The following is a 16,192-nucleotide window of genomic DNA, read 5'->3' on the forward strand; positions in this document are numbered from 1 at the left end:
ATTGTTTTGTACCTTAATAACATCCTAAAGCTTGATTCTGCACTTACAGTGCCTTGCGAAAGTATTCGGCCCCCTTGAACTTTGCGACCTGTTGCCACATTTCAGGCTTCAAACATAAAGATATAATACTGTATTTTTTTGTGAAGAATCAACAACAAGTGGGACACAATCATGAAGTGGAACGATATTTATTGGATATTTCAAACTTTTTTAACAAATCAAAAACTGAAAAATTGGGCGTGCAAAATTATTCAGCCCCTGTAGTTTGACCAGTTTAGTTGACATATAATATGTAATTTTGAAGTTTTGATGCGCAACCCCTCGAGACCAGAAGTAATTTTGAATGCATTTCAGCTGGAATTTGTCGCATTTGCAAAAGACACACGACTTGAAACCAAACGCTGTTTTGGGTAAGTATGACTCCTTCCACTACATTCTGATCGAAGACCATCAAAGGTAAGGGAATATTTATGTTGTAATTTTGTGTTTCTGTTGACTCCAACATAGCAGAGAAATATTGCTTATGTCTGAGCGCCGTCTCAGATTATTGAATAGCTAACGATTTCTGTAACATTAAAAATAAATGTGACAAAGCGATTGCATTAAGAAGCAGTGTATCTTTCTAACTATATGTAGAACATGTATATTTAGTCAAAGTTTATGATGTGTATTGCTGTTATCTGGCATTATCTGGTGGAGTTATCATTTCTCCTTACATTTTTTAGCAGTTACTGAACATGGCGTCAATGTAAACGGAGATTTATGGATATAAATTGCATATTATTGAAAAAAACAAATGTACTGTGTAACATGTCCTATTACTGTCATCTGATGAAGATTTTCAAAATGTTAGTGAATTGTTTTTCTTTTAATCCTGCGTTTGTGATTGCATCTTTTGTTTGACAAAATGGCTACATATCGTCTGTGTCTTTGTGGTGGTTTGACATACATATGTGCTATGTTTTCGCCGTAAAACATTTTAGAAATCTGACTCGCTGGGTAGATGAACAAGGTGTTTATCTTTCATTTGAGCTATTGGACTTGTTAATGTGTGGAGGTTAAATATTTCTAAGAATATTTTTGCATTCTGTGCGCCACGGTTTGAGTTGAGCGGGGGGTGTGGAACCCCTTAGCGTGAACACGTTAAAAATCTGTCCTTCTGTCCCTGAACAAGGCAGTTTAACCCACTGTTCCCCTGTAGTCACTCATTGTACATAAGAATTTGTTTTTTTTAACTGACTTGCCTTAAGTTAACTAAAACAATTAAATATATTGTATGAGGAGTTTGATTCCATAACAGTACTGTTCCTCTCTAACAACTGTATTTTACCTTGTCGACGTGTTCCTGCTCCAGGTGTTCTCTGTGGCTGTGTTCTTTGGTGCTGAGGGCTATCCGGTGGTTCCTCTCTGCATGAGCCAGCTTGGTTTCCAGTTCCTCTCTCTCCTGCGCCGCCCGGGACACCTGTAGCTCAACCTCCGCCTTTAAACGGGCCACCTCGCCTGGACAGACACACAAGTTCACATTAATCTGTCATTTTACACTGATATTTATTTATAATGGACATTTAGCAATACGGTCCTTCGAGCCGGAACTCAATGCATTCATGATTACCGCCATCTTAAAACATTTTTTTTTTTAAATTTTTATCATGAATTAGCAGTCTGTCTCCCCCTGTCTGGTGCGGGTACCCCCGCCACACTCCCCCCTGTCTCCCGTGATTCTGCTCGCCTCCATCACACACACTCACTGTTGGGGCGAGTGACTCTTTGAACTTACAACGGCTAGCCCCAAGTCGTTATATATATTTTTACTGTACTTTATGCTATTTGCCTCATTACTCCTGCATGCTTTGTTGACTATGAAATTGCTCGTCTACCCAACCGTGGGACAGTCTGTTTGTTCCCACACTCATGACTGACTCTCTAACCACCTCTCGCAGGCTTTGAATTCATGAAAAAAAGAGTTCAGAGCTCTCCCTGTCCTTTGCCGTGCCCTGATTGTATTACTGTTGATGATATCACGAAATGTCCATGTACATCCTGACCCATCTACTGTTGCAAGGCCCCAAATCGGACTTGTGCTCTGATATCTGCTTCACTGATTTCTGCTCTCGTTAAAAGCCTGGGTTTTCTGCACGTTAAGCTTATCACCTAATATGGATCAATTGAAAGTGTGGGTTCATAGCTCCAATCCAGATGTGTTGGTCATTACTGAGATGTGATTAAGGAAGAGTGTTTTGAATACTGATGTTAACCTTTCTGGTCATAACCTTTTTCGGCAAGACAGATCTTCCAAAGGTGGTGGAGTGGCAATCTTTACCAAGGTGCTTGGTTGTCTCCACTAAGTCTGTCCCCAAACTATTGTATTTGCTGGTGTTAAGCATTACACTTTCAAATATCTCTTTGATGACTGTTGATGGATGCTATTGTCCTCCATCAGCACCGGCCTGTACCCTACATACCCTAAACTCTCTCCTGGCCCCTTACACTGTCTGAAATTGTCCTGCTAGGTGACCTAAACAGGGACATGCTTAAAGCACCTGACCAAGTCCTAAAGCAATGGGACTCCTTAAATCTTTCTCAGATTATCACCAATCCCACAAGGTATGACTCCAACCACCCAGAGAAGGCTACTCTCCTTGATGTTATCCTCACAAATAATCCTGCTAGGTATCAGTCTGGTATTTTCTGTAATGACCTCAGTGATCACTGTTTTACAGCCTGTGTTCGTAATGGCTGCTCAGTGAAGCGACCTGTCCTGATTTGTCATAGACGCTTGCTAAACAACCTTAATGAGCAATCCTTCCTTCATGACCTGGCCTCTGGAAATTGTTACAGAATCAGCCTGATCCTCTGTCGGAGATGCTTGGACCTTCTTCATTTGATATTTTCAGTGGTCTTGTTAACAAACAAACCCGCATAAAGAAGATTAGAATTACAAACAGGTTCAGCCCCTGGTTCGATCGTGATCTGGCAGAGTTACTCCACCTCAGGAATTCTATTTGGCGAAAGGCTCGGCACACTCATACTCAGGCTGACTGGCTCTCGTTCAGGAAAATGAGAAATAAGGGCACTTATCCGGAAGGCCAAAGTTAGTTGCTTTAAGGAGCAGTTCTCACTCTGTGGGTCTAACCCCAAGATGTTCTGAAAAATGGTTAAAGACCTGGAGAATAAAGCCTCTTCACAGCTGCCCATGTCCCTTAATGTTGATGATGTGGTTGTTACTGACAAGATGCACATGGCTGAGCTCTTTAATCATCACTTCATTAAGTCAGGATTCCTATTTGACTCAGCCATGCATCATTGTCCGTTCAACATTTCCTCATCTCCTACCCCTTCTAATGTGACTATCTCCAATGCTCCTTCCTCTTTTTCCCCTGCATCGCCACAACGTTTCTCCCTGCAGGCAGTTACTGAGTCCGAGGTGCTAAAGGAGCTCCTTAAACTTGACCCCAAAAACATCTGGGTCAGATGGTTTAGACCCTTTCTTCTTTAAGGTTGCTGCCCCTATCATGCTTGGAAGGCAGCCAATGTTCATCCTTTATTTAGAGGTGGAGAGTTGATCCTAACTGTTATTGGCCAATTTCTATTTTGCCCTGTTTATCAAAAGTGTTGGAAAAACTTGTCAGTAATCAACCGACTGGCTTTCTTGATGTCTATAGTATTCTCTCTGGTGTGCAATCTGGTATCCGCTCAGGTTATGGATGTGTCACTGCAACCTTAAAAGGTCCTCAATGATGTCACCATTGCCCTTGATTATAAGAAATGTTGTGCTGCTATTTTCATTGACTTGGCCAAAGTTTTTGATACGCTAGACCATTCCATTCTTGTGGTCCAGCAAAGGGGTTTTGGTGTCTCTGAGGGGTCTTTGGCCTGGTTCGCTCACTATCTCTCTCAAAGAGTGCAGTGTATAAAGTCAGAACATCTGCTGTCTCAGCCACTGCCTGTCACCATTGGAGTACCCCAAGGTTTGATCCTAGACCCCAACCTCTTCTCAACTTACATCAACAACATAGCTTAGGCAGTAGGAAGCTCTCTCATCCACAGGGGTCCTGTGTGGCTCAGTCGGTAGAGCATGGCGCTTGCAACGCCAAGCGTCGTGGGTTCGATTCCCGCTGGGACCACCCATATGTAAAAAAGTAGTGGCCCCAGCCGACTTGTAAGTCGCTTTGGACAAAAGCGTCTGCTAAATGGGATATATTATTATTTATTATTATTATCATCCATTTATATGCAGATGATACAATCTTATACTCAGCCGGACCCATTTTGTGTTAAACGCTCTACAACAAAGCTTTCTTAGTGTTCCAACAAGCTTCCTCTTCCTTGAACTGACTTGCCTAGTTAAATAAAGGCGACACACACTCACACACCACACTGACCAAAACGTTATTTTGTTGACATTTACGTATGTAAAACACTGTACAATCAAAACAAAATACTGTATTTCTTTGACTTATTTGCTGGACTGTTTCGTTGTTCATTTGTTCAGTCGTTTCATTCTCAACCAGGATTTCATCATACATGTCAAGCAGTGAATTTCCGTATCCTCTCTTCCTCTGTGCTTCACTGTCACTGTGTTTGTCCGTATCCTCTCTTCCTCGGTGCTTCACTGTCACTGTGTCCGTTTCCTCTCTTCCTCGGTGCTTCACTGTCACTGTGTCCGTTTCCATCTTGTCCAGCTGTGTATGTAACATTTCATGTAAACCCTGTTTCTTGTCTGCATCGAAAGTAGAGGTCCTTGTACCTAGCATCCAGCATGGTGGCGACACAGTAAAGAGAGAATGCCACCGAATCGCTTGTTCACAGCCTCGAGTACTTTTAACGCCACGGTCTGTGTGGGCAGTTTTGTTGAGCAGGTGATTCAATGCCATGACAGAGGGTATCACGTCTGCTGTTTTGTAGAGCAGGTGATTCAATGCCATGACAGAGGGGTATCACATCTGCTGTTTTGTAGAGCAGGTGATTCAATGCCATGAAAGAGGGGTATCACGTCTGCTGTTTTGTTGAGCAGGTGATTCAGTGCCATGACAGAGGGTATCACGCCTGCTGTTTTGTTGAGCAGGTGATTCAGTGCCATGACAGAGGGTATCACGCCTGCTGTTTTGTTGAGCAGATGATTCAGTGCCATGACAGAGGGGTATCACGTCTGCTGTTTTGTTGAGCAGGTGATTCAGTGCCATGACAGAGGGTATCACGCCTGCTGTTTTGTTGAGCAGGTGATTCAGTGCCATGACAGAGGGTATCACGTCTGCTGTTTTGTTGAGCAGGTGATTCAGTGCCATGACAGAGGGTATCACGCCTGCTGTTTTGTTGAGCAGGTGATTCAGTGCCATGACAGAGGGTATCACGTCTGCTGTTTTGTTGAGCAGGTGATTCAGTGCCATGACAGAGGGTATCACGCCTGCTGTTTTGTTGAGCAGGTGATTCAGTGCCACGACAGAGGGTATCACGCCTGCTGCAGACACAGTTGATGAGCTTCTTTCTCCAGTCAGTTGTTGGAATGGAGCCAGATGTATGTTCATGTTTCAACATGTTCTCAAATGCCATTGAAATGCCAGCAGTGGTATGACAACCAGCACATTCTTGACCAATGTGGTTTTCCCCAGTACAAAATCCTCATCGACCCACTGGGCTGTCAGACTCAGCATGCTCATGGGGCTGGCATCGGCTGGTCCAAATGTCGATTCATGAAGTTAATAACAGTGACGCCCATAGCAAGTAGACAGATGTACGTTTCAACAATAATCTGAAGTCAAATGTCTACTGTTTTCTGACCATCTGGTGCTTCTGTCCCCAACCAAGGAGGGCCTACAGCAGCACCTAGATCTTCTGTATAGATTCTGCCAGACCTGGGCCCTGACAGTGAATCTCAGTTAGACAAAAATAATGGCAAATTAGACAGATCCACAAAGAACTCGAAAACAAACAAACTCTCATATCTACAGGGTGACATCACAGTGTGACATCACAGCAGCAAGATTTGTGACCTGTTGCCACAAGAAAAGGACAACCAGTGAAGAACAAACACCATTGTAAATGCAACCCATATTTATGTTTATTGATTTTCCCTTTTGTACTTGAACTATTTGTACAGCTTTACAACACTGTATATATACATATTATGACATTTGTAATGTCTTTATCCCTATGGAACTTTCGTGACTGTAATGTTGACTGTTAATTTGTATTGTTTATTTCACTTTTGTTTATTATCTATTTCACTTGCTTTGGCAACGTTAACACATGTTTCCCATGCCAATAAAGCCCCTTGAATTGAATTGATAGAGGGAGGGGAGAGAGAGCGAGCGAGACATGGAGGGGGGTAGAGAGAGAGAGAGGAGCGGAGAGGCAAAGGGAGAGAAGGATGGTGGCGAGGAGAGAGAGAAAGATATAGAGGAGAGCGAAAGAGGTGAGGGGGGATAGGGGCACAGACGACAGCAGGAGGACAGCAGGTGAACAGCAGGTGGACAGCAGGTGAACAGCAGGAGGACAGCAGGAGGACAGCAGGTGAACAGCAGGAGGACAGCAGGAGGACAGCAGGAGGACAGCAGGAGGACAGCAGGAGGACAGCAGGTGGACAGCAGGAGGACAGCAGGAGGACAGCAGGTGAACAGCTGGAGGACAGCAGGTGAACAGCAGGAGGACAGCAGGAGGACAGCAGGAGGACAGCAGGAGGACAGCAGGAGGACAGCAGGAGGACAGCAGGAGAACAGCAGGAGGACAGCAGGTGGACAGCAGGAGGACAGCAGGAGGACAGCAGGAGGACAGCAGGAGGACAGCAGGAGGACAGCAGGTGAACAGCAGGAGGACAGCAGGAGGACAGCAGGAGGACAGCAGGAGGACAGCAGGAGGACAGCAGGAGGACAGCAGGTGAACAGCAGGAGGACAGCAGGTGGACAGCAGGAGGACAGCAGGTGAACAGCAGGAGGACAGCAGGAGGACAGCAGGTGGACAGCAGGAGGACAGCAGGAGGACAGCAGGTGGACAGCAGGAGGACAGCAGGAGGACAGCAGGAGGACAGCAGGTGAACAGCAGGAGGACAGCAGGAGGACAGCAGGAGGACAGCAGGAGGACAGCAGGTGGACAGCAGGTGGACAGCAGGTGGACAGCAGGAGGACAGCAGGAGGACAGCAGGAGGACAGCAGGTGGACAGCAGGAGGACAGCAGGTGGACAGCAGGAGGACAGCAGGAGGACAGCAGGAGGACAGCAGGAGGACAGCAGGAGGACAGCAGGAGGACAGCAGGAGGACAGCAGGAGGACAGCAGGTGAACAGCAGGAGGACAGCAGGAGGACAGCAGGAGGACAGCAGGAGGACAGCAGGAGGACAGCACGTGGGTGTGTTTGTACTCACGCGTCAGGTCCTCGTCAGCCATCGTTAGGGTGCTTCGCTCCACCTCCAGTCGGTTCCTCTCCCCCTCCAGTGAAGAAACTAGCTCTTGGCCCTCAAAGACACACGTCTCTAGAGACTCCTTCTCCGCTCTGACAGACAGCACAAACAGAGAGAATTAAGAATTTATTGAATTAGAGAGAGAGAGAACGACAGAGAGAGAGAGAGAACGACAGAGAGACAGAGCGAGAGAGAGAGAGAACGACAGAGAGAGAGAGCTGGTAGTCCCATCCACCAAACTACCAGGTGTGAAACAGGGAAGCGACTCAGGGGGTAAGCTAACATGGTATAGAGCAGACCGAACTCACTCTATTAAATTAATCAAAACAGGAACATTTTACATTCAAAAGGAAATGATCTTAACAGAGAAAAATGTCCTCCTGTGTGCTACCTATATCCCCCCACTAGAATCCCCATATTTTAATGAAGACAGCTTCTCCATCCTGGAGGGGAAATCAATCATTTCCAGGCCCAGGGACATGTACTAGTCTGTGGTGACCTAAATGCCAGAACCGGACAAGGACCTGACACCCTCAGCACACAGGGGGACAAACACCTACCTGGAGGTGACAGCTTTCCCTCCCCCGTATGCCCCCTAGACACAACTACGACAACATAACCAACAAAAACAGGTCACAACTCCTGCAGCTCTGTCACACGCTGGGTATGTACATAGTCAATGGATGGCTTCGAGGGGACTCCTATGGTAGGTACACCTATAGCTCATCTCTTGGCAGTAGTACTGTAGACTACTTTATCACTGACCTCAACCCAGAGTCTCTCAGAGCGTTCACAGTCAGCCCACTGACACCCCTATCAGCAAAATCACAGTAGAAAATCTTAACTGTATATTTGACCTCTCGGCTTCCATATCAAATCTATAAATGTTGAACAGAAAACTTAAAATTAACAACAATGACAAATGTTTTGATGAAGAAAGAAATCCCCATCCCCTTTAGACAATTTCCTGGGTAAAATGTTCCACTGTAATAGTGAAGGTGTAAACTTGGCAGTAGAAAATCTTAACAGTATATTTGACCTCTCAGCTTCCCTATCAAATCTAAAAATCTCAAATAGAAAACCGAAGAAAATTAACAACAATGACAAATGGTTTGATGAAGAATGCAAAAATCTAAGAAAGAAATTGAGAAACCTGTCCAACCAAAAACAGAGACCCGGAAAACCTGAGTCTCCGCCTTCACTATGGTGAATCACTAAACAATACAGAAATACACTACGGAAAAAGAAGGAACAGCATGTCAGAAATCAGCTCAATGTAATTGAAGAATCCATAGAATCTAACCACTTCTGGGAAAATTGGAAGACACTAAACAAACAACAACACGAAGAATTATCTATCCAAAATGGAGATGTCTACTGTCTACTAATGTCTACTGTTTGCTGATGATCTGGTGCTTCTGTCCCCAACCAAGGAGGGCCTACAGCAGCACCTAGATCTTCTGCACAGATTCTGTCAGACCTGGGCCCTGACAGTGAATCTCAGGAAGACCAAAATAATGGTGTTCCAAACAAGGTCCAGATACCGTTGCCCTAGAGCACACAAAAAACTATACATACCTTTGCCTAAAAATACTTGAATCAGTTATAGAACACATTGCCCTTTATGGTTGTGACCAAGAATTCAACCAAGAACTCATAAAATGGGACAAACACCAAATGAAGACTCTGCATGCAGAGCAAATAATGCATGCAGAGCAGAATTAGGCCGATACCCACTAATTATCAAAATCCAGAAAATAAACTTTAAATTCTACAACCACCTAAAAGGAAGCGATTCCCAAACCTTCCATAACAAAGCCATCACCTACAGAGAGATGAACCTGGAGAAGAGTCCCCTAAGCAAGATGATCCTGGGGCTCTGTTCACAAACACAAACAGACTGCAAAGAGCCCCAGGACAGCAACACAATTAGATTTCATCTACTTCACGTGCTTTGGCAATGTTAACATGTCTGTCCCATGCCAATAAAGCCCCTTGAATTTAATTGATTTGAATTGAGAGCGGGAACGACAGGCAGAGACAGCGAGAGAGAAGGTCATTTTTTATCTGCTGCATTACAATAACACACACACACACACGCAAACAGTGTGGTAAAGAGGTCAGTGCTCTGAAAATAGGACCGTTGAAACCCTGTAGGTACATGAAGCAGTAAAATTCAATGAACCACGGTTGGTATACTCCGTCAATAGAAACGTCTTGTTACACAACGATGGTTCTGTTCTGCACAAGAAAGAACCAGACCCACATCACTACCCTCCCTCCCCACACCCAAACACACACTGCCTTACCTGAGAATCGCCAGCTCCTGTTCCAGGCCCCATGCCCTGCGGTCAACGGCAGTCAGCTGGACCCCCAGACTGGCCTTGTCCTTGGCCACATCCTCTCTGTCATGATGGGCCCTCTGTAAGGCCACAGCCTTGCTGTCCAGCTCTCTACGGCAGGAAGTCAGTTGGTCGGACAAGGACTGGACCTGCTTATTAATCTGGGCATAAACACAGGAACATGTCGATGACACAGAGACAACACAACCACAGACTGACCTGGTAACTGACACAGAGACAACACAACCACAGACTGACCTGGTAACTGACAGAGACATCACAACCACCAACTGACCTGCTAACTGACACAGAGACATCACAACCACCAACCACAGACTGACCTGGTAACTGACACATCACATAACTGACCTGGTACATCACATCACAACCACAGACAGACTGACCTGCTAACTGACACAGAGACATCACAACCACCAACCACAGACTGACTGGTAACTGACAGAGACATCACAACCACCAACCACAGACTGACCTGGTAACTGACAGAGACATCACAACCACCAACCACAGACTGACCTGCTAACTGACACAGAGACATCACAACCACAGACTGACCTGGTAACTGACACAGAGACATCACAACCACCAACCACAGACTGACCTGGTAACTGACACAGAGACATCACAACCACCAACCACAGACTGACCTGGTAACTGACACAGAGACATCACAACCACCAACCACAGACTGACCTGGTAACTGACAGAGACATCACAACCACCAACCACAGACTGACCTGCTAACTGACACAGAGACAACACAACCACAGACTGACCTGGTAACTGACACAGAGACATCACAACCACCAACCACAGACTGACCTGGTAACTGACACAGAGACATCACAACCACCAACCACAGACTGACCTGGTAACTGACACAGAGACATGCAACTGACACCACCAACCACAGACTGACCTGCTAACTGACACAGAGACATCACAACCACCAACCACAGACTGACCTGGTAACTGACACAGAGACATCACAACCACCAACCACAGACTGACCTGGTAACTGACACAGAGACATCACAACCACCAACCACAGACTGACCTGCTAACTGACAGAGACATCACAACCACCAACCACAGACTGACCTGGTAACTGACAGAGACATCACAACCACCAACCACAGACTGACCTGCTAACTGACACAGAGACATCACAACCACCAACCACAGACTGACCTGGTAACTGACACAGAGACATCACAACCACCAACCACAGACTGACCTGCTAACTGACAGAGACATCACAACCACCAACCACAGACTGACCTGGTAACTGACACAGAGACATCACAACCACCAACCACAGACTGACCTGCTAACTGACACAGAGACATCACAACCACCAACCACAGACTGACCTGGTAACTGACACAGAGACATCACAACCACAGACTGACCTGCTAACTGACAGAGACATCACAACCACCAACCACAGACTGACCTGCTAACTGACACAGAGACATCACAACCACCAACCACAGACTGACCTGGTAACTGACACAGAGACATCACAACCACCAACCACAGACTGACCTGGTAACTGACAGAGACATCACAACCACCAACCACAGACTGACCTGCTAACTGACAGAGACATCACAACCACAGACTGACCTGCTAACTGACAGAGAGACATCACAACCACCAACCACAGACTGACCTGGTAACTGACACAGAGACATCACAACCACCAACCACATACTGACCTGGTAACTGACAGAGACATCACAACCACCAACCACAGACTGACCTGCTAACTGACACAGAGACATCACAACCACCAACCACAGACTGACCTGCTAACTGACACAGAGACATCACAACCACCAACCACAGACTGACCTGGTAACTGACAGAGACATCACAACCACAGACTGACCTGCTAACTGACACAGAGACATCACAACCACCAACCACAGACTGACCTGCTAACTGACACAGAGACATCACAACCACCAACCACAGACTGACCTGGTAACTGACACAGAGACATCACAACCACAGACTGACCTGCTAACTGACACAGAGACATCACAACCACCAACCACAGACTGACCTGCTAACTGACACAGAGACATCACAACCACCAACCACAGACTGACCTGGTAACTGACAGAGACATCACAACCACCAACCACAGACTGACCTGGTAACTGACACAGAGACATCACAACCACCAACCACAGACTGACCTGGTAACTGACAGAGACATCACAACCACCAACCACAGACTGACCTGGTAACTGACAGAGACATCACAACCACCAACCACAGACTGACCTGGTAACTGACACAGAGACATCACAACCACCAACCACAGACTGACCTGGTAACTGACACAGAGACAACACAACCACCAACCACAGACTGACCTGGTAACTGACACAGAGACATCACAACCACCAACCACAGACTGACCTGCTAACTGACACAGAGACATCACAACCACCAACCACAGACTGACCTGCTAACTGACACAGAGACATCACAACCACCAACCACAGACTGACCTGCTAACTGACAGAGACATCACAACCACCAACCACAGACTGACCTGCTAACTGACACAGAGACATCACAACCACCAACCACAGACTGACCTGGTAACTGACACAGAGACATCACAACCACCAACCACAGACTGACCTGGTAACTGACACAGAGACATCACAACCACCAACCACAGACTGACCTGCTAACTGACAGAGACATCACAACCACCAACCATAATGTTCAAGACATTATTGCAAATTAATAAAAAATTAAAACAGGAATACTTTTTTCAAGTCATATCAAATGGTTAGTGGTCACATACACATGGCTGGCAGATTTTAATGCAAGTGCAGCGAAATGCTTTTGCTTCTTGTTCCAACAGTGCAGTAATATCTAACAAGTAATCTAACGATTCCCCAACAACTACCGAATACTCACAAATCTAAAGGATTAAATGAGAACATGGACATATGAATATATGTGTAAGGGTTTTCCTCTGGTGAAAGAGAAGCGGACCAAAATGCAGCGTGGTGGTTATTCATGTTTTTTAATAAAGGAACTCAACATAAAATAACTAACAAAAACAATAAATGTGTGAAAACCTAAACAGTCCTATCTGGTGAAAACACAGAGACAGGAACAATCACCCACAAACACAGTGAAACCCAGGCTACCTAAATATGGTTCCCAATCAGAGACAATGACTAACACCTGCCTCTGATTGAGAGCCATATCAGGCCAGACATAGAAATAGACAAACAAGACATCCAACATAGAATGCCCACTCAGATCACACCCTGACCAACATACAAAGCAAACTATGGTCAGGGTGTGACAATATGGATGAGCGACGGCCGAGCGGAATAGGCAAGGTGCAGTAGATGGTATAAAATACAGTATATACATATGATATGAGTAATATAAGATATGTAAACATTATTAAAGTGGCATTATTTAAAGTGACTAGTGATTGGTCTCCATGTAGGCAGCAGCCTCTCTGAGTTAGTGATTGCAGTCTGATGGCCTTGAGATAGAAGCTGTTTAACAGTCTGATGGCCTTGAGATAGAAGCTGTTTAACAGTCTGATGGCCTTGAGATAAAAGCTGTTTACCAGTCTGATGACCTTGAGATAAAAGCTGTTTAACAGTCTGATGACCTTGAGATAAAAGCTGTTTAACAGTCTGATGGCCTTGAGACAGAAGCTGTTTTTCAGTCTCTCTGTCCCAGCTTTGATGCACCTGTACTGACTTCTGGATGATAGTGGGGTGAACAGGCAGTGGCTCAGGTGGTTGTTGTCCCTGATGACCTTTTTGGCCTTCCTGTGACATCGGGTGCTGTAGGTGTCCTGCAGGGCAGGTAGTTTTCCCCCGGTGATGCGTTGTGCAGACCGTACCACCCTCTGGAGAGCCTTGCGGTTGAGTGCGGAGCAGTTGCCGTACCAGGCTGTGACAGGAGGCTCTCGATTGTGCATCTGTAAAAGTTTGTTGGGGTTTTGGCCGACAAAGCTAAATTTATTCAGCCTCTTAGTGGGCTTGATTACCAACAACGACGATACAGCCTACAGGGAGGAGGTGAGGGCACTCAGTGTGGTGTCAGGAAAACAACCTCTCACTCAATGTCAACAAAACAAAGGAGATGATCGTGGGCTTCGGGAAACAGCAGAGGGAGAAGCCCCCTGTCCACATCGCAGGGACAGCAGTGTAAAAGGTGGAAAGTTTTACATTTCTAGGCACATCACAGACAAACTGAAATGGTCCACCAACACAGACAGTGTTTTTTATTTATTTTATTTCACCTTTATTTAACCATTTAATATTTATATATATATATATATATATATATAACCCTAACCCTTTATTTAACCAGGTAGGCTAGTTGAGAATACGTTCTTATTTACAACTGTGACCTGGCCAAGAATAAAGCATAGCAGGGGCTGAATAATTTTGCACGCCCAATTTTTCAGTTTTTGATTTGTTAAAAAAGTTTGAAATATCCAATAAATGTCGTTCCACTTCATGATTGTGTCCCACTTGTTGTTGATTCTTCACAAAAAAATACAGTTTTATATCTTTATGTTTGAAGCCTGAAATGTGGCAAAAGGTCGCAAAGTTCAAGGGGGCCGAGTACTTTCGCAAGGCACTGTATATATATATATATATATGCCTTCAGAACAAGATTCATGAGAATAACCTGACCCCCTTCTTTTTTTTGTGCTGTGTTTGTCCATAGACGACACCAGGCTTTCCGATTAGGGAAGGAGGGGGTCAAACGTTCACCAGATCTAAATTATTATTCACCGTACGGTAATCCTATATCACGCAGTAACATGGAAAAAAAACAAAAAAACGGGGATATTGCCCGTCAATCAGAGAGTTAAGTTTATGTTGAGGCTCCGGGGTAAAAAATCATAGCCCTGTAATGCCAAATCCCTCTTCCCCATTCCCTTTATATTCCCTACATAGTGCACTGCTTTTAACCAGAGCCCCTATGGCACCCTGGTCAAAAGAAGTGCACTAGGGAACAAGCGTTCCATTTGGGATGCCGCCGTGGTAACCTCTCACAATGCAGGATGTCATAATATTACCCTGTAATTCTAGAGTTTTCCCTGCTGAGTGGAAAAGACCATTTCCTGACATGCTAGGCCTCAAATTCACAAAAATTGTTCACTACTGTTGACCAGAGCAAAGGTAGTGCACTACATAGGGAATAGGGCGCCATAGGGACTCTGGCCTAAAGTAGTGCACTATGGAGGGAATAGGGAAGCTGGTCTAAAGTAGTGCACTATGGAGGAATAGGGCTCTGGTCTAAAGTAGTGCACTATATAGGGAATAGGCCTTTGGTCTAAAGAAGTGCACTATATAGGGAATAGGGCTCTGGTCTAAAGTAGTGCACTATCTAGGGAATAGGGCTCTGGTCTAAAGTAGTGCACTATATAGGGAATAGAGCTCTGGTCTAAAGTAGTGCACTATCTAGGGAATAGGGCTCTGGTCTAAAGTAGTGCACTATATAGGGAATAGAGCTCTGGACTAAAGTAGTGCACTATATAGGGAATAGGGCTCTGGTCTAAAGTAGTGCACTATATAGGGCTCTGGTCTAAAGTAGTGCACTAAATAGGGAATAGGGACTATGGTCTAAAGTAGTGCACTGTACAGGGAATAGGGGGTAGTGCTGAGCGATTAGGTATTTTTGAAGTAGGATCAGTTTTGGTTCGATTCGTTAAAAATAATAATATTTTGGATTTCGGTTTTGATAATGAAATATAATATGAAATAATTACGTTACAAAGCCTAAACATGGGAAATATTCCACATTGGGTCGATATCAGAAGAAAAACATGAAATTACTATGATAGAACATTTTCTTTGTATATTTTTAGTTCATTTTATTCCTCCAAATAATAATATGATCTCCGCCCAGCAACCCAGGCAGAAGCAACCAGCAAGACAGCCAGGCAGTAGCAGCCAGCCAGGCAGGCAGTAGCAGCCAGCCAGCCAGGCAGTAGCAGCCAGCCAGCCAGCCAGGCAGTAGCAGCCAGCCAGCTAGGCAGTAGCAACAAGCAAGCCAGCCAGCCAGTCAGGCAGTAGCAACCAGCAAAACAGCCAGCCAGCCAGCCAGTAGCAGCCAGCCAGGCAGTAGCAGCTTGCCAGCCAGTAGCAGCCAGCCAGTAACAGCCAGCCAGCCAGTAGCAGCCAGCCAGCCAGGCAGTAACAGCCAGCCAGCCGGGCTGTAGCAGCCAGCCAGCCAGGCTGTAGCAGCCAGCCAGGCAGTCACAGCCAGCCAGGCAGCAGCCAGCCAGGCAGTAGCAGCCAGAAGGTAGCAGCCAGCCAGACAGACAGTAGCAGTCAGCCAACTAGGCAGTAGCAGCCATCCAGCCAGGCAGGCAGTAGCAGCCAGCAAGCCAGCCAGCCAGGCAGTAGCAGCCAGCCAACC

General features: G+C 45.6%; 1 protein-coding gene across 1 annotated transcript in view; it reads right to left on the reverse strand.

Annotated features, from left to right (window-relative positions):
• crocc2 (ciliary rootlet coiled-coil, rootletin family member 2) overlaps positions 1-16,192 on the reverse strand; it is a 105,023-nt gene that overhangs the window by 59,394 nt on the left and 29,437 nt on the right. The window contains exons 8-10 of the mRNA XM_064953054.1: positions 9,701-9,894; positions 7,356-7,483; positions 1,331-1,500 (exon numbers count right to left, since the gene is read on the reverse strand). Of these exons, the coding sequence (XP_064809126.1) occupies positions 1,331-1,500; positions 7,356-7,483; positions 9,701-9,894 (492 nt within the window). The remainder of the gene's footprint in view (positions 1-1,330; positions 1,501-7,355; positions 7,484-9,700; positions 9,895-16,192) is intronic.

Source organism: Oncorhynchus masou, chromosome 31 (genome assembly GCF_036934945.1).
Source record: "Oncorhynchus masou masou isolate Uvic2021 chromosome 31, UVic_Omas_1.1, whole genome shotgun sequence".
Classification (NCBI taxonomy): Eukaryota; Metazoa; Chordata; class Actinopteri; order Salmoniformes; family Salmonidae; genus Oncorhynchus; species Oncorhynchus masou.